This window comes from Chiloscyllium plagiosum, chromosome 23 (assembly GCF_004010195.1).
Source record: "Chiloscyllium plagiosum isolate BGI_BamShark_2017 chromosome 23, ASM401019v2, whole genome shotgun sequence".
NCBI classification, from domain to species: domain Eukaryota; kingdom Metazoa; phylum Chordata; class Chondrichthyes; order Orectolobiformes; family Hemiscylliidae; genus Chiloscyllium; species Chiloscyllium plagiosum.
Genome location: NC_057732.1, coordinates 41216204 through 41234823, shown reverse-complemented (window position 1 = coordinate 41234823; position 18620 = coordinate 41216204). Strand labels below are relative to the sequence as shown.

The 18620-nt window shown below is 39.6% G+C and overlaps 1 protein-coding gene across 1 annotated transcript in view; it reads left to right on the top strand.

The window, feature by feature from the left end:
- Positions 1-18620, top strand: part of LOC122561477 (leucine-rich repeat and guanylate kinase domain-containing protein-like) — a 159783-nt gene that overhangs the window by 8304 nt on the left and 132859 nt on the right. The window contains exons 4-8 of the mRNA XM_043713222.1: positions 1812-1912; positions 3165-3246; positions 4146-4270; positions 13225-13368; positions 16428-16508. Of these exons, the coding sequence (XP_043569157.1) occupies positions 1812-1912; positions 3165-3246; positions 4146-4270; positions 13225-13368; positions 16428-16508 (533 nt within the window). The remainder of the gene's footprint in view (positions 1-1811; positions 1913-3164; positions 3247-4145; positions 4271-13224; positions 13369-16427; positions 16509-18620) is intronic.

Here is an 18620-nt window from a genome sequence, read left to right as displayed (position 1 = left end):
AAGATAATCAGAGGGTTAGATAGAGTGGACAGGGAGAGCCTTTTTCCAAGAATGGTGACAGCGAGCACGAGGGGGCATAGCTTTAAATTGAGGGGTGATAGATATAGGACAGATGTCAGAGGTAGTTTCTTTACTCAGAGAGTAGTAGGCGTATGGAATGCTTTGCCTGCAATGGTAGTAGATTCGCCAACTTTAAGTACATTTAAGTCGTCATTGGACAAGCATATGGATGTACATGGAATAGTGTAGGTTGGCACAACATCGATGGGCTTCAGGTTGGTATGACAGGTTGGCGCAACATCGAAGGCTGAAGGGCCTGTACTGCGCTGTAATGTTCTAATTGTACATTAAATTGCCTTTTCATGAAATTAGTAAAGCATTTAAAATAAGTAAAGAATAGTGTTATGACACGGGTGGTGAACCCTACTGTAATTAAACCAAACACCTAGAAAAGCTCACCTCACCTCGTAACCTGTTAAAATATGAGTGACAGAGAACTCCCAGATTCCACTATTTAAAGAAAATAGTATCAATTTAATTTTTAACTCCAGAAGTGAACATTAAACAACAACTATGCACAATTCTAAACCCTCCTTTCGCTGAACTGTATATTATCTGCCTCCAACTCTAAAACAATATGCTGTTCCAATAAGACTCTGATTAAAGTTCCATTAACTTAATTTCAAAACCACACAGCGGCTGTCGTCTTCTGTGTCTTTCTTCTTCCGGCTGAAGATCTCCCAGGGTCGTTGTCTTTCTTTTTACTGCAAATATGTTCCATGTGCAAAGGTACCTTTGCTGGAGAGTGTTTCCTACTCTTGGTGGCAGTTGCTCTCTGCAATTTTCAAAATGCCTGCATTTTTATACTCCCAACATCAGATCATCTCATTGGCAAAACAATAAATTCAAACTCAATTGGGTTTTAGTATCATGGGGCATAATCTAAACTGATTGGTTAAATTTGAATTGTTGTCAAAACAGCAACCAAAACTCAGGTATCCATTTCACAGCTAAATGTTATATATTTTCAAATTTCCAGTACACTGTGGGATTGCCATCTAGTCATATACTCAGCTGCTGGTAATCTCTCAGTTCAAAACAGCATTCACTCTCTCTTAAAGGTACAGCATATGCCTTCAACTCTATAACAATAGTGAGGGAGAAAGGCATGTTTCTCTAATGAGCGCTAATAAATAATTAAACTTTTGTAATAGTCAGATTGATATATGACTTGGCTTATCATCTACTAATTGAAATAGTATAGGTTAAAAAATGTGAAATGCAGAGAATATATGGAAGCATCAACTCTAATATCATAGAAATGGACTTCTTGGCTTAGGTTCACAAACATTTCTGCAGTTACAAACATGATTTCAAAACATCCCAGGTACAGACAAACAAGTAGAAACTGCTTTTTTCTGCTCCTTCCCATTCACTTTCACATTTTATCTTTGTTCCATTAGTCGTTGAAAGGAGTTTATATTGCATAGAAAAAAAATTAAAATAGGATTTGATAAAATGATTTTTTTCCATGACCTGTTTAATACATGAAACTGAAAACAAAGTGTCAAGAGTGCTACTTAATGTTTACTGTTCATTGTTATCATAAAACTTACAGTATAATGTGGCTTAGATGCACTTTGACAAGATCTGCTTTCAATTTGAAGACACCTGGAAATAAATCACAATGAAACAAAATAAGTCTTAGTGAAATATATTTTAAGAGATTGCATTTCAGTTAATTGTAAACTTTATTTTTCAAGCTGCTTGTCTTCTGAGTTGGAGCTGAGCATTATTTTTATGTTTTCTAGATTTGCGTTGTGTTAATTGTATGCCCTACCTGCTACAACTGGATGCCTCCTACAATGCATTGAGCTCACTGGCTGATCTAAAACTACCCCAAAATATAAAGGTAATTCATTGAGTGGCTCTTAAACAAACTAAGGTCTTGCTTACTGAATGTTCAGTTTAGACAGGATTCTATGCAAGAATTGAGGCAGGATAAATAATATAAGGTAAAGAAGATATGAATGAATTAGATAAGTAAAGTATTGATTATGTTTTTTCCATTTATTAGAATACTGCTTTTATTTAAGTTTGGAAAGAAATCTCAAGATACATTTATATATTTGTTTGGCAAAGTTTATCTCACCCTCAAAGAGCTTCACGAGTCATATGTACATATTCAGAAGTAGTGGACAGAACATCTGATTTCCTGAATATGTATATTTGGATTGGTGGCAATCTCTGAGTAACAAGCTCTGATTATTTTGTACTTTAGAGTATTCAGCATTAAAGAATGCTGTTGAAGACCAGTGACACCAGAAGAGAGTTTGAAAAGATACAGCTTTGATCCAACTCCCATCCTTCAATCCAACATAACTGCAGCAATAACAAAGTTTCAAACCAAGAATAGTATAATTTTGCAATTTCATTATTATGGGCTGGGAATTTGATAACCATGCTCATATAATAATGGAAAAAATAATGATGAAGGTATGGGCACAGAGTAGAATAGAACTGAGAACAGTCACCTTTTTCACAGGACAAGACTTCTTTATCAAGTAGTATTTCATTCTATATTGCTGTGCAGCCACAATGACTGTTTTCAATTATTTTTTCATTCAAAAAGCTTACCGTTGTGTTCTCTGATCTGGAGGTACAATATCTTATTGTTCAAGAAATATTTCTTAACTGTTTAAAAGCAAAATACTATGGATGCTGAAAATCTTAAATAGAAACAGAAACTGCTGGAGAAACTCAGCCGGTCTGACAGCATCTGTGGAGAATGAAATTGTGTTAATGTTTTGAGTTTAGTATGTTTTGTTTTGGAATAAGAGTCATACTGGCCTTGAATGTTAACTCAACTTGATGCTGCCGGACCCAATGAGCTTTTCCAACACTTTTTGTTTTTTTATTTCTTAACTCTTGTTCATTTTTTTTAATTAAAAGTTTTTTTATTCTCGTTTCATTAGAATTTGGCATTGGATAAAAGTGTAACTGTGCAATTATTTATACCCCTCATTGATTAAATATGTTTTTACCATTTCAAGCCATGGTTAAGCTTTGGCGTCCTGTAATTGTTTGAACTAATGTTGTCTCAGTAAGTAGACAATACTAAGTTATATTCAAGACATAGTCACTCTTTTTATTTTATATTACAGGAAGTGGATTTTTCCCACAACCAGATATCTGACATGAGTCATTTATCAGACTATCGGTTCCTCTTTAAATTGAATTTGGACAGTATCCTTTACATGTTTACACATTTTGCAGAAATAATGAGAACAGTTCTTTTCTTGAAATATTTAATGATTTCTTTCAATTATTATTAGGTTGTCTCATCGTTCCAGTTATAAATCTGAATGACAGGGAATTGAAGAAAACTCCATGGTATGAGGGTGGAATTGATAAGTAGGGTGAGGCTGAATGAGTACTGGAGACTATAAATATCAGGGAAGAAGGTAGGAACAATTATGGCATAGGTTTAAGACACTAGAATTGAAGAGTGTTCAATTCAGAGGCTAAGGAAAGTAAAGAAGGCACGTTAAGGTTGTTGGCTTAGATACCATTTAGAGAATGGTAACTTCCAGAGAAAAGCAGGAATATGGATAGAAAATAATATACTTGAATACGCAGGTGCAGGAGGAAAAAGACAATTGGCCAATGTAATTGTAGAAGAAAATGAAATCAGCAAATGCTAGGCAACTCTAAGCAAGTGTCAGTATCTTTGGACAGTGAAACAGTTACCATTTCAGCTTGATGACTTTTCAACAAAATATTTCTGTGTTGGGATGGTTGGTTTGGAGCAAAGAGAAATGTTGCAAAATCACTAAAACATGTGACTATATACTAAAACATGATATCCACAGCATCCATAAAGCGATTAGTCCAGTACATTCAGTGGATTGTAATGAAGGCATAGATGAGGGAAATTCTCTCTTTTCTCTGTGGATAGATATCCTAATTACAATAGCTGAATATCATAGTTCCAAAGCCTGCAGTTCCCCTGATCTGCACTGTAAGTTTAAAACAAAAGAAAATTAATTGGACTGGCAAGATTTACTTAGTTGCAAACTTTGTTTGGGATTTAAATTGTTCATTATTTTTGGTGTATTTTTCTTTGAGTAATCGCTGGTTCACAGACAATGAAATCCAGACAATTGAAGGCTTGAGGAACTGTAAAAGTCTCAGCTACCTCAGTCTAGCAGAAAATAAACTTTCAAAAGTTTGTGGCTTGGACAACTTGCCAATTAAGTTCCTTTGCCTTGTAAGTCATGAATTTATTTCATGAATTTGTCATGGAGCTTTGTTTTTTATTTCTTCCACTTTGTCTCATGTCTAGAGGAATAATGAGTAAGCTTTAAAGCACTGCCCATTGTTCCTGACATTTCTGATGTTCCAAAGATTGGCTGGGAGACGTCACAGAGTATGCTATGAATCCATAAGTATTTTTAATAAAACCAGAAATTTGAGAAAATAGAAAGGGAATATAACAAACCATTGATCTCGAAAAATCAGTATTCTTTCCAAGGATCATCCTCACCATATCCTTCAATTCCTTTGATTTCCAGGTTATCATCTAACTCTTGAACCAAGGTGTTTGCTTTATTGTCCATTATTTTTATTGTGCACAGCCATCCATTCCTTTTCTTTTCATCAATGCGAAATGTGCCTTGTCTAAAGAAATGGGGTGCAAACCTTATATCTACTAATAGTAATTGATCGGGAAGATGATGACCTAGTGGTACCATCGCAAGATTATTAAGCCAGAGACCCTGATAATGTTCTGAGGAACCAGGGTTGAATCCCGCCATGGCAGATGGTGGAATTTGAATTCAATAATAAAAAAAATCTGGAATTAAGAATCTACTGATGACCACGAAACCATTGTCTATTGTTGGAAAAACCCACCTGGTTCACTAATGACCTTCAGGAAGGAAATGTGCCGTCCTCACATTGGTTGGCCTACATGTGACTCCACAGCAATGTGATTGACTCTCAGTTATAGAGTCATAGAGACGTAAAGCATGGAACCAGACCCTTCGGTTCAACTCGTCTGTGCCGACCAGATATCCTAACCTAATCTAGTCCCATTTGCTGGCACTTGGCTCATATCCTTCTAACCCTTCCTATTCATATACTTATCCAGATGCCTTCTAAATGCTGCAATTGTTCCAGCCTCAACCACTTCCTCTGGCAACTAATTCCATATACGCACCATCCTCTGCGTGAAAATGTTGCTCTTTAGGTCCCTTTTATATCTTTCCCCTCTCAACCTAAACCTATGCCTTCTAGTTTGGGACTCCCCCAGCCTCAGAATAGACTTTGTCTATTTATCCTATCCATGCCCCTCATGATTTTATAAATCTTCAAAAGGTCACCCCTCAGCCTCCGACGTTCCAGGGAAAACAGCCCCAGCCTATTCTGCTCCTCCCTATAGCTCAAATCCTCCAACCCTGGCAACATCCTTGTAAATCTTTTTTAAACCCTTTCAAGTTTCACAACATCCTTCCAATAGGAAGGACACCAGAATTACACGCAATATTCCAACAGTGGCCTAACCAATGTCCTGTACAGCCATAACATGACCTCCCAACTCCTATACTCAGTGCTCTGGCCAATAAAGGAAAGCATACCAAACGCCTTCTTCACTATCCTATCTACCTGTGACTCCACTTTCAAGGAATGATGAACCTGCACTCCAAGGTCTCTTTGTTCAGCAACACTTCTTAGGACCTTCCCATTAAGTGTATAAATAGTGCTCTGATTTGATTTTCCAAAATGCAGTGCCTCACATTAATCTAAATTAAATTCCATCTGTCACTTCTCAGCCCATTGGCCCATCTGACCAAGATCCCATTGTGATCTGAGGTAACCCTCTTTGCTGTCTACTCAACCACAATTTAGGTGTCATCTGCAAACTTATTAACTATACCTCTTATGCTCACATCCAAATCATTTATATAAATGATGAAAAGTCGTGGACCCAGCACTGATTCTTGTGGTATTCCACTGGTCACAGGCCTCCAGTCTGAAAAGCAACCCTCCACCACCACCCTCTGTCTTCTACCTTTGAGCTAATTCTGTATCCAAATGGCTAGTTCTCCTTTTATTCCATGAAATCTAACCTTGCTAACCAGTCTCCCATGGGGAATCTTGTCGATTGCCTTACTGAAGTCCATACAGATCACGTCAACCGCTCTGCCCTCATCAATCCTCTTTGTTACTTCTTCAAAAAACTCAATCAAGTTCATGAGACATTTTGACATAGCAGACCACTCAGTTGCATCAATTGCTACAAAATCTCAAAGAAATTATCTGAACGGATCACCTGGCATCAACCTAACCACCGGAAAACACAATGGCAGAAACAGCCCTGACGACCCTGCAAGGTCCTCCTCACTATCGTTGGGGGGCCAACATTGGGAGTCTCACAGACTAGTCAAGCAACTGCCTGACATTGTCCTCCTCACAAAATCGTACCTTACATTCAATGTTCCAGATCGCAGCATCACCATCCCTGGATATGTCCTGTCTTACTGGCAGGACAAACCCAGCAGAGATGGTGGCACAACAATATACAGTCAGGAGGGAGCTGCTCTGGGAGTCCTCAACATTGACTCTGGACCTCATGAAGTCTTTATGTCTTCAGGTTAAACACGGGTAAGGAAACCTCCTGCTGATTACCACATACCGTCCTTCCTCAGCTGAACAAGGCTTAAAGGGAGTATTGAGTATGGCAAGGACACAAACTGTATTGTGGTTGGGGGATTTCAATGTCCGCTACCAAGAGTGGCTCAGCAGCAGTATTACTGGTCAAGCTGTTCAGGTCCTAAAAAACATAGCTGATAGACTGGATCTGCCGCAGGTGATGAGGGAACCTACAAAAGGGAAAAACATACCTGACCTCATCCTTACCAATCTGCCAACTGCAAATGCAACTGTCCATGAAAGTATCAGTAAGAGCAATCAACGCACAGTCTTTGTAAAGACTAAATCCCACCTATGCATTGAGAATAACCTCCATTGTGTTGTGTGGCACTATCATCAAACACTTTGACAGACTTCAAATAGATCCAGCAACTCAATCCATGAGGCACAGTGGGCCATCAACAGCAACAGTATTGTACTCCAGCACAACCAGTGACCTCATAGCCAGGCATATCGCCCACTTAACCATTACCATCAAGCCAGGGGATCAGCCTTGATTCAATGGAGTGTGCAGGAGGGTATGTCAGGAGCAGCACCAGGCATACCTGAAGATATGGTGTCAACCTGGTGAAGCCACAAGGGCTACTTGTGTGCCAAACAACATAAGCAGCAAGTATTAGACAAAACTAAGTGATCCCACAACCAATGGATCAGGTCTAAGCTCTGCAGTACTGTCTCATCCAGTCGTGAATGGTAGTGGACGATTAGACAACTCGCTGGAGGAGGAGGCTCCACAAATATTCCCATCCTCAATGACAGAAGAGCGCAGCCCATCACTACAAAAGATAAGGCTGAGACAAAGAAACTGAAGATGCTGGAATCCAACGTAGACAGGCAGGAAGCTGGAAGAACATAGCAAGCTAGGCAGCATCAAGAGGTGGACAAGATGTTTCAGGTGTACCCCTCTTCAGGACTGGGGTTGGGTGTAAAAGGGAGGGCAGGGTGGTGAAGTGGGGATAGGTGAAGACAGGCAGAGGGTACGACCTAGTTGGTCAATGGGAGGAATGAATCTGCTAGGTGGCTGGGAGGAGAGGAAGGGAGGAGGAGGGGCTGGGAAGGGAAGGATGGTCATGATGAAATTGAAGAATTCAATGTTGAGTCCTCCAGGCTGTAGGCTGCCCAGGAGGAAGATAAAGTGTTGTTCCTCCAATTTGCAGTTTGGTTCATTGTGGCAATGGAGGAGGCCAAGGGTGGTCATGTTGGAAAGGGAGTGGGAAGGGGAATTAAAATGGGTGGTGACTGGGACATCTGATCAGCTCCTGCGGGCCCAGCTGAGATGTTCGGCTAACCATTCCTAAGTTTACATTTGGTTTCCCCGATGTTGAGAAGACCACATCGGGAGCATTTAATGCTGTAAACTAGGTTGGAAGAGAGGCAGGTGAACCTAAGTCTCACCTGGAAGGACTGTTTGGGGCCCTGATTGGAGGTGAGGGGGTGATGAACCAGCAGATTTTGCATCTTTTCCAGTTGCAGCAGAATTTACCTGGGGGCTCAGGAGGGGTGGATGGGGAGAGTGGCGCAAACCAACGACTGTTGAAGGGAACAGTCCTCACGGAAGGCAGAGAGAGGTGGGGGGAGGGAAATGTTCTTGATGGTGGGGTCTAGTTGGAGTTGGTGGAAGTGTTAAGGATGATGCGTTGGTGGGGTGGTCGGTGAGAACAAGGGGGACTCTGTCTTTATTGCGTTTGGAGGAGGGTGGTCAAGAGCAGTAGAACGGGGAATGGAGGTGTGTGATGGAGGGCTGTCTGCATGACAGAGCTGGGTAAAGCACATTGTTCAAAATAGGTGGATATCTGGGATGCTTGGGAATGAAATGTCACCTCGCCTGAGCAGATGTAGCGGAGGCAGAGGAATTGGGAGAACGGGATAGAGTTCTTGCAGGATACTGCATGGGAAGAGGTGTAGTCCAGGTAGTTGTGAGAATCTGTGGATTTATATTAAACATCTATTTGGAGACTATCATCGGAGAAGGAAATGGAGAGGTCAAGAAAGGAGAGGGAGATGTCCGAGATGGACCAAGTGAATTTGAGTGCAGGATGGAATCTGTGGGTGAAGTTGATGAACTGCTCCAGTTCATCTTGGGTGCAGGATGTTGCCAAGATGCAGTCATCGATGTAATGGCGCAAGAGTTGCGACACCGTACCTGTGTAGATACTGAAGAGGGACTTTTCGACGTGGCCTACAAAGAGGCAAGGGTAGCTGAGGCCGACCTGAGTGCCCATGACCACCCCTTGGATTTGGAGGAAATGGGAGGAGTTAAAGGAAAAGTTATTAAAGGTGAGGACCTGTTCGGTGAGGTGGAGAAGGGTATTAGTGGAGGGGACTGAATAGGTCTGTTGGAGAGGAAGAAGCTGAGGGCCTAGAGGCCATCCTTGTCGGGTATGGACATGTATGAGGACGTCAGTAGTGAAGATAAAGCGCTGGGAGCCAGGTAACTGGAAGTTACTGAAGATGTAGAGGGTATGGATGGTGTCGCGGATGTAGGTGGTAAGTGCCTGAGCCAAGGGAGAGAGGATGGAGTCGAGGTAGGACAAGATGAGTTTGATGGAGTAGGAGCATGCCGAGACGATGGGTCAGCTGGGGTAGTTGGCCACGTGGATCTTGGAGAGCAGGTAGAACCGGGCAGTGCAGGGCTGGGGCTATGAATTTGGAGGCAGTGGAGGGGAGATCATCGGAGGCAATAAGGGCATGGACAGTGCGAGTGATTTTGGCATGATGAGTCGCGATGGCGTTGTGGGCAATGGGGAGGTAGGACATAATGTCAGCGAATTGACGTTTGGCATCTGCGGCAAGATGGATCATGATGATAAGGCTGAAGCTTTCTCAGCAATCTTCAGCCAGCAGTGCTGAGTGAATGATCCATCTCGGTCTCCTCCAGATGTCACCAACATTACAGATACCAGTCTTCAGCCAATTCACATCACTCCTAGTTGGAAATCCTGGATACTGCAAACACTATAGACCCTGACAACATTCTGGCAATAGTGCCGAAGACCTGTGCTCCAGAACTTGCCGCTTCCCTAGCCAAGCTGTTTCAGTACAGTTACAACACTGGTATTTACCTGACAAGGTGGAAAACTTCCCATATATGTCCTATACATAAAAAGCAGGACAAATCCAACCCAGCCAATTACCACCTCAACAGTCTACTGTCAATCATTGATGGAAGGTGTCATCAATAGTGATATCAAACAGCACCTGCTCAGCAATAACCTACTCAGTGATGCCTAGTTTGGGTTCCGCCAGGGCCATTCAGTTGTTCAAACATGGACAGGAGAGCTAAATTCCAGAGACGAAGTGAGAGTGACAGCCTTTGACATCAAGGCTGCAATTGAAAGAGTGTGGCATCATGGATCTTAGCAAAACTGGAATCATGGATATCGAGGGAAAACCCTGTGGTGGTTAGAGTCATACCTGACACATTGAAGATGGTTGTGGTTGTTGGAGGTCAATCATCTCAGCTCCAGGACATCTCTGCAGGAGTTCCTCTGGGTAGTCTCCTAGGCCCAACCATCTCCTGCTGCTTCATCAATGACTTTCCCTCCATTATGAGGTCAGAAATGGGGATGTTTGTCAATGATTGTACAATGTTCAGCACCATTTGCCACTCCTCAGACACTGAAGCTGTCCATGTCCAAATGCAACAAGATCTGGACAATATCCAGGCTTGGGCTGACAAGTAGCTAGTAACATTTGTGCCACACAAATGCCAGGCTATGACTATCACCAACAAGAGACAATCTAACCATCAACCCTTGACATTCAATGGTATTACCATCACTGAATCCCTCACTATCAACATCCTGGGAGTTATCGTTGGTCAGAAACTCAACTGGACTCACCGCATAAATGCAGCAGCTACGAGAGTAGGTCAGAGCTATAAATACTGCAACAAGTAACTCACCTCCTGGCTCCTGAAAGCCTGTCTACCTCCTCAAGGCACAAGTCAGGTGGATGAGTGCAGCCCCAACAACACTCAAGAAGCTTGACACCATCCAGGACAAAGCAGCCCTACTTGATTGGCACTGTATCCACAAGCATCCACGCCTTCCACCACTGATGCTCACTAGCAGCAGTGTGTATTATCTACAAAATGCACTGCAGAAGTTCTCCAAAGACCTTCAGATAGCGCCTTACAAACTCACAGTCACTTCCATCTAGAAGGACAAGGGTAGCAGATACATGGGAACACCACCACCTTAAAGTTCTCCTCCAAATTACTCACAATCCTAACTTGGAAATATATTGTCATTCCTTCACTGTTGCTGTGTCAATATCCTGGAATTCACTCCCTAATGGCATTGTAGGTCAACCCACAACAGGTAGGCTGCAGCGGTTCAAGAAGGCAGCTTAACTACCAATTTTGTAAGGGCAGCTCAGGATGGTCAATGAATGCTGGCCTGCCAGACAGGCCCACATCCCACAAAATGAATGAATAAAAGTTTATGACATTTCTGTGAAGTTAGTTCCCCAAAGTCTGAGGCTACATTTTTGATCTCAGCTTTTTAATATGGATGGACCTGCAATGCCAATAAGTATGACTTATGGTTATTATTATTGGTATTAATGTGAATTATGCTTGTATCCATAAATATGGAGTGTTGTCAGATTTGTAGCCTAAGTGATTCCCATACCATACTAACTATTCTCTGTACTTTGATTTTTCCAAGGAGGTGGGCATAGCCACTTTAGGACCTCAATTGACCTGGGTGGTGAGCTAAATCCCACTTTCCCAAACTCAGACTAATTGATAAGAGTCAGAAAGCTAAAAGGTGCCCTATGTTGTGCCTGATTGCTCCATTAAATCCCACCCTCTTCTCCTCCCCCCAGCCTGGTGAAAACATTAAATTCTACCCATTTACATTAAATGTAAAGTACCATCTGGTATGGGAAATATAACTGGCAAAGAAAGATATTGCATAAGGCTTTAATAAATTATTAATTCCTTGAAAATTATATGTACATATTTTAAAAGTTTTATTTGAAAAATCAAGAAGATGCAACTGTCACAATCACTTTCAGATGATTTGCTCATTGTTACTACATCCAATATGTTGGGAGCTCAGGTGTCAGTCAAAGGTTTTCCAGCCCACGAAGCCCTTCGGCAAATCTCAAGCGCTGTAAAAACCCTTTTTATATTCAAATATTTTAATTGGAAATGCCATTGTGTTAAACAGCCTTCAGAAAGCTGCCATAAATTGCCATATGTTCACTGCAGTAAAAGAAAATGTAAATGCTTTTTAAATAAAGACTCAGAGGAGTCTGGATGCCTGAACTTGATACAATGACAGGTAAGCAGTCATCCTAACTATGTGCCAAGTACAGTATATATGCTTTTTTATGCTGACTGGTTTCATAGGTATTGTTAATCACTTTTTTTTTGCAAGGGAACTTTAGATATATTCTGTTTTGTGAACATGGACATGTAGGAGTGGCATAGCTGTAATTAAGCTTTTTGCACTTTCACCCATCTAAAATCACTGGAATGCTGTGCTGATTAGCTTAATCGTGAACTGATAGTGACAAATCTTATTGTTCACAGAATCAGAGATTACGATGGTGGCAAAAACAGGCCTTTTGGATCATCAATTCCATGCTGATATTGTTTTCTCCATTTGAGCAACCTGATCTAGTTCCACTCTCCTGCCTGGCTTACTCCTTTTAAATATTCCCCTTTTCCAAGCAACTATCTAATTCTGTAAGAACTACTTCTGGACTCAACTTCATTAACAATGTGAAGTTTCACATTTTAGCTGGAAAGAAGATTTATTTAATTCTTCTTGTGCTTACTTTAAATTTGAGCTTCCTCATTAGTGTCACACAAAAAAACTGTCTGTAGTATTGAATTTATTTATAGCTACTTTGAAATTTGGATGGTGTCTTTCAGGTTTTTGTTAACCTTCAAGCTTCAGTGAAAAAATACACTGACTTCTCCGAAGAAAAAAATTGCTGAAATTTTGACATTAAAACTGAAAAAGCTGTAAATACTCCATTACATATTGCTGCCAGAGCTGCTGAGTATTTACAGAATTTTCTGTTTTCATTTCGGACTTACCAAATCATTCTTCATAACAATGCATTGTTGTTTAAGGTCTTGGTAAATGCAACATTATCTTTTTACTTTTGTAATCAGTGCCTATAGATTGCAAACTAGGGGTTCAGTTTGCCTTTTTAATATGTCTATTTTTATATTTAATCAGGTATATATCCATAAGAGTCTCAGCTGCTCCTCTGCTCCAGAAGGAAACTAATTACAAATTAGATAGTGATGTATCAAATTGAAAAAGAATTGAGTTAGTTGTTGCTTGGTTTTTAACATTTTTTTTGTTCCTTAGCATTTCTATGATGTTTAAAAATAATATTAAATGTAACTGTGCAACTGAACACCTGATAAGCTCCAAACATATTTATAAAAGACAAAACTTGATCATTTTGTGGAGAATAGAAAATCAAGAACAATTATCTCAGAGTCAAATAGTTTTCTCTCCTACGTTTATAATTTATTCACAGCAAGGTAACAAGATCACAGATTTGAAGGGACTGGCAAAACTGAAACGCCTGCACAAGCTTGATCTGTCGAACAATAAAATAGAATCTTTGAAAGGGTTGGCAGACCATGACCTTCTGGAAACTATTAATCTGCAGAACAATCAGGTAAGCAACATAAGCAGGGTATGCAACATATGCAACAAACTTAAATTTTGCTGAATTCCACTACAAACTGATTTGTTAATAAATTGTAATAACTTAGATTTGTACTGTTCTCAGTGAATGAGTTCATTTCATGTTGCGTACAGAATGAACGTGTTTAAAATGTGTACATTGTAACTGACTTAATAGAAGTAAAATAGATAAGAGAGAACAGTCAGTGTGGTTATTTGGATTTTTCAGAAGGGTTTTGATAAGGTCCCTCATAAGAGATTATTGGACAAAATTAAAGCACGTGAGATAGGGAATAGTATATTAGCATGGATCAATAATGGATTGGCAGACTGCAATCAGTGAGCAGGAATAAATGGGTCCTTTTCTGAGCAGCAGGCAGTGACTGGTGCAGTACTGCAAGTATCAATTCTTGGGTACCAGTTATTTATTATAAATACAAATGACTGGCTGAGGGAACCAGATGCAACATTTTCAACTCTGCTGAAGACACAAAACTGGGCAGGATTGAGAAATGTGAGGAGGAGGTATGGCGACTTCAAGGAGACTTCGGCAAATTGAATGAATGGACAACACAAGGCAGATGTGGTACAATGTGGCTAAATGTTAAGTTATACACTTTGGTGTGAAAAACAGAAAGGAAGAGTATTATTTAAATTGTGATTCCAAAGCCTTAACCCCCCCATTCTTTGAATGAAGAAAATCCTCTTTGTCTCAGTCTTAAATGGCTTGCCTTTTATTTTGAGAGTATATCCCTTATGTTATGATCCCAGTTGATGTTATTACAGGACCACCTGGAATCCCAACCAATTCCCAAGCTGGAATCTGGCCAGATAAACCTGATTTGTTTTGGTTTTGATGAAGTGGTCTCTCATTGAAAAGTGAGCATACAATATTACAGATTTGGTTTTAATGAAAAGCTAAAGTTTATTAAGCAAAAGAAATGATGATAACATATAATAAACCAAACAATTTATACATAATATGCCTTTAAAGATTTTGAAACATACAATAGAAATATAATGCCATTAATCTCAAAACACTCATTTGGCAGTGTAGGTGTCTCCCACTATCCGAAAATACAGCGTTCTTATGAAACCTTTTGTAAGCCGAACTGGCGTAAAGCAAAGAAGCAATTACCATTAACGTATATGAGAAAATGTTTTGAGCATTCCCGGACCCAAAAATCATACCAAATAACACACCAAGCCTGAAATAACACTAAGATATAGTAAAAGCAGGAATGATTTGATAGCCGATATAACGTAGAAATAATGTATATACAGTGTAGTTTCACTCACCAGAATCAGGAAGACAGCGAGCACACTGGAATGCTGAGAGGTGGGAGTGATGATGATGGTATGTTAGGCTAAGTCCTCAGAGGTTGGGTGATGGGAGGTACAGGAGACTGGGGTGTAGGAGACAGAGGAAGAGGGCCATCCATTAAAAGGTCCGGGGATTGGCTTGGCACCGTCGCTCTTGCTGTGCACGCTTTTTCGTAAAAGTGAAAATCTTTCAGTCAGCGAAAACAGGTACTAATGTAGGTCTTTCGTAAAAGTGAATTGGCATAAAGTGAACGTTCGAAAAGCGGCAAATACCTGTATCTAAAAACACTTCTTATACACTCTTGCCAGATAAAAATCTTTTTTTTTTGCTAACACCTCAATAGCCTTAAGTTAATTGTCACTTCAGCTTCCAGTCTGGAAAGTCTGAGAGCCTTTTCCTGGAGTTTTATGTGGGATTGTATAGTGAGGCGAATCTTTCAACTCTCAGTCTGGTTGGCAGTCAAGAGCAAACCTCAAGCATTGGAACACAGGAATTAAGAATATGAGGGCCAAATGGCTACTGACCCTGCTCTGCCATTTAATATGATCATTGCTGATCACTTGCCTTAACTTCACTTGTCCACTTATAATCTTGCTTGATTCAATGAGATACAATATTACAAATTACTCAGCATCTCATCGTTGAACCATGTCACGCCAAAGGTTATTCTAGTGAACCCATCTATCTAGTGACTCCACCATACAGATTTTCTGATTATATTTCTTATTATCCTTTTAAATATATAATCTGGGAATTGTAGATATTTTTGATTTCCCTTCTAATATCATATTGCCATTTTATTGCACTTTTCTGTAAGAAGTAGGATCCAGATATTCATTGTCAGGATTGGGTCAGAATAAAGGCCAGCAACAAAAATAAGACATCAACATCCTGCTTGATGCTGCCATGTTTCCGTTCCCAAACCTGCTGAATTTCTTGAGGGTGGGGCAGATCTGGGGGAGGGCAGGGAAGTGAAATCTTCCTTATCGTCATTTGGGCATATACACGTAATTAAACAGTTAAGCCCTGGCCTCCCCAGATGTAGAATTTTTCACAAGGGCAGATATTCATTTGGAAGTATGTCATGCTGAACAGCTCTAACCTGCCTTAAAACAGTCAACACTGTGGAAAAAGTTAGATTGGAACACGTGTATGTGTTTGAAGAAAATCTATTCACAGCAGTGATATTTTAGTTACACTAAAATTCATCTCTATTCTGTACTAACATATCCCTGTGCCCTGACCAACTTGAAAATTCAGAAGCTTTCGTTTCTTTTTAGTACAGGCACAAGTGAGTCAGACCAGAAGGTGAATTGCATATCTGATGTCCTATCTCCAGCCAGGCCCCGGTCACTAATTGAATGCCAATCCTGACTTCTCATCAATTAATCCATCACCTCTATCAAAATCAGAACCTCTATTTGCTTCTCATAAGAGTCAGATTAACACCCAAAATCCTGCATCCACTTCTGCAAAAATCCAGCCCTTGATGTAATGTTTAATTATTTTGCACCTCTTCCTGTAACTTCTTGATGACTTAAGGAGGATCAGATCATTCTTCTGTTGAATTGCAGCCAATAAAATTGGTATGACATTTTCTTAGCTTGCAGCCACTGATGGATGCGTACAGTGAACAGTGAAGTATTGATAATTTAAGACATCCAGTTCGACATAAAAATCTTTTAAAAATTTCTTTATTCTTGTATTGATTTTTGTTTTATTGTCAGGTCAGAGAATTGAATGAAATTAAACACATGCAAAACCTTGAACTTTTACGTGTCTTGAATCTTCAATGGAATCCAATACAGGTACTGGAAAGCTGAGGGGAAGAGAATGTTTAGAGATAGGTTTGGGGGGGGGAAATGTGCATAAGTTTCAGGAAAACAAGATGAAACTCAACAGACAAGCTTCCTTTGGCAGCCATGTGAATGAAACATTGGCTAAAATTCAGCATTATTGATATACTTATTGGAAGGAGGTACCTTAGTATCATCATTGCCTCAAGTTCTAAATATCATTATGAAAAGGCAAATTGTTCCTTTCAAAATCAATTGATGGAATTCATGCTGACTATCCCTTAGAGTTATGTCTTGTAAAGAATAAAATAATAAATTGTACCTACTAAATGTCATGGTTGTTTAAAAAATAAACATAATCAGGTGTTAAAAGCTTCTATAATAACACAGCAATTATTTTATACCTGCTATTACAAAGCATAGAAAAAGCACAACAGCAATATTAAATTAAAACGTAAGGTATCCTGTAGATTTTCTTTGTGAATAACTGTAATTTAGAACAAAATGATGTTCTAAAGCCTTGTTTACAGATTGGAACTGCAGTCAAGACCTGAATTTTAATTCTGCTGAAAAGCATCAAGCATTACTGTGACACAATTGGAATCAGTGGCCACCTTCAAAGTTAATTAAACCTTAGCACTGATATTATTATTTCAGAAGCTTCTATTTTGAATCTTGTCAGCATAAGTGAGGAACTGTATGGTGAAGTTCAATAATTTAGGGAGATCTAAGCCTAGACCTTGTTATTACTGTTTCACCTTAGTCAGCACCATTATTTCTTTGCTTTCCATTGAATTTATGAGAACATTTAGAACTTTTCAAGTCACTGCGATTGCAGAGGGACAAAAATAATTTTCTAAAGTTTGTTAGCCAATATTACAACATCCAGGGCAACCAGATCTTCTCAAAACTGCAGAAAAGGAAAAGGAATTTTGCATTTAAATGCTGTTACAAGAAAAGTAATCAGAAAAAAAAATTGTGCTGAATATTCATATTGTATTATTGAGTTATTTAGTTTTTCTGCAACATTTGGTTCTACTCATGTTTTAATTAGTAAAGAATGTTCTAATTTATAATATGAATATATTTATTCTAAATGGTATGTTGCAGATTTGCAGTCCATTTTTGTTTTTGTTTGCTTATGACATATGTTGAACTATTTTTAACAGCTCATCTGTATTACACAATTACTGTGAATCTTAAGTTATTAATCTTCTGCATCTTTTACTTTTAGTTTTCATGTGTGCTACAGATAAATTCTAACTTTGACTGTTTAAATTCGCTAAAGTATCGTACTCTAAAGACATTGCACCAAGGCTGTTTCTTTTTTCCTCTAATGCCGGTAGCACATTCACTTCCAACTACAATCATTAGGCAGCAACCAAGAACAATTTTGCTATGAATATGCAGTTTCTTTCCCATGATCATGTGAAACTTTATCAGTAATACTTCTCAAAAAATATTCAAAGTTAGAAGTTGAGCCATAAAAAAATCCCATGTGGCAAATGCTTGGCTGTGCATTCAGTCAAATAAACATAGAATATAGAACACTACAGCACAGTATAGGCCCTTTGGCCCTCGATGTTGTGCCAATCTGTGAAACCAATCTGAAGCCCATCTAACTTACACTATTCCATTTTCATCCATACATTTATCCAATGACCATTTAAATGCCCTTAAAGTTGGTGAATCTACTACTGTTGGCAGGGCGTTCCATGCCCCTACTACTCTCTGAGTAAAGAAGCTACCTCTGAGATCTGTCCATATCTAAAACCCCTCAATTTAAAGCTCTGTCCCCTCGTGCTCGCCATCACCATCTGAGGAAAAAGGCTCTCACTGTCCAACCTGTCTAACCTTCTGATTATCTTATATGTCTCAATTAAGTCACCTCTCAACCTTCTTCTCTCTAACAAAAATAGCCTCAAGTCCCTCAGCCTTTCCTCATAAGACCTATCCTCCATATCAGGCAACATCATGGTAAATCTCCCCGAAACCTTTCCAACACTTCCACATCCTTCCTATAATGCGGTGACCAGAACTGCACGCAATACTTCAAGTGTGGCCACACCAGAGTTTTGTACAGCTGCAGCATGACCACATGGGTCCGAAACTCAATCCCTCTAT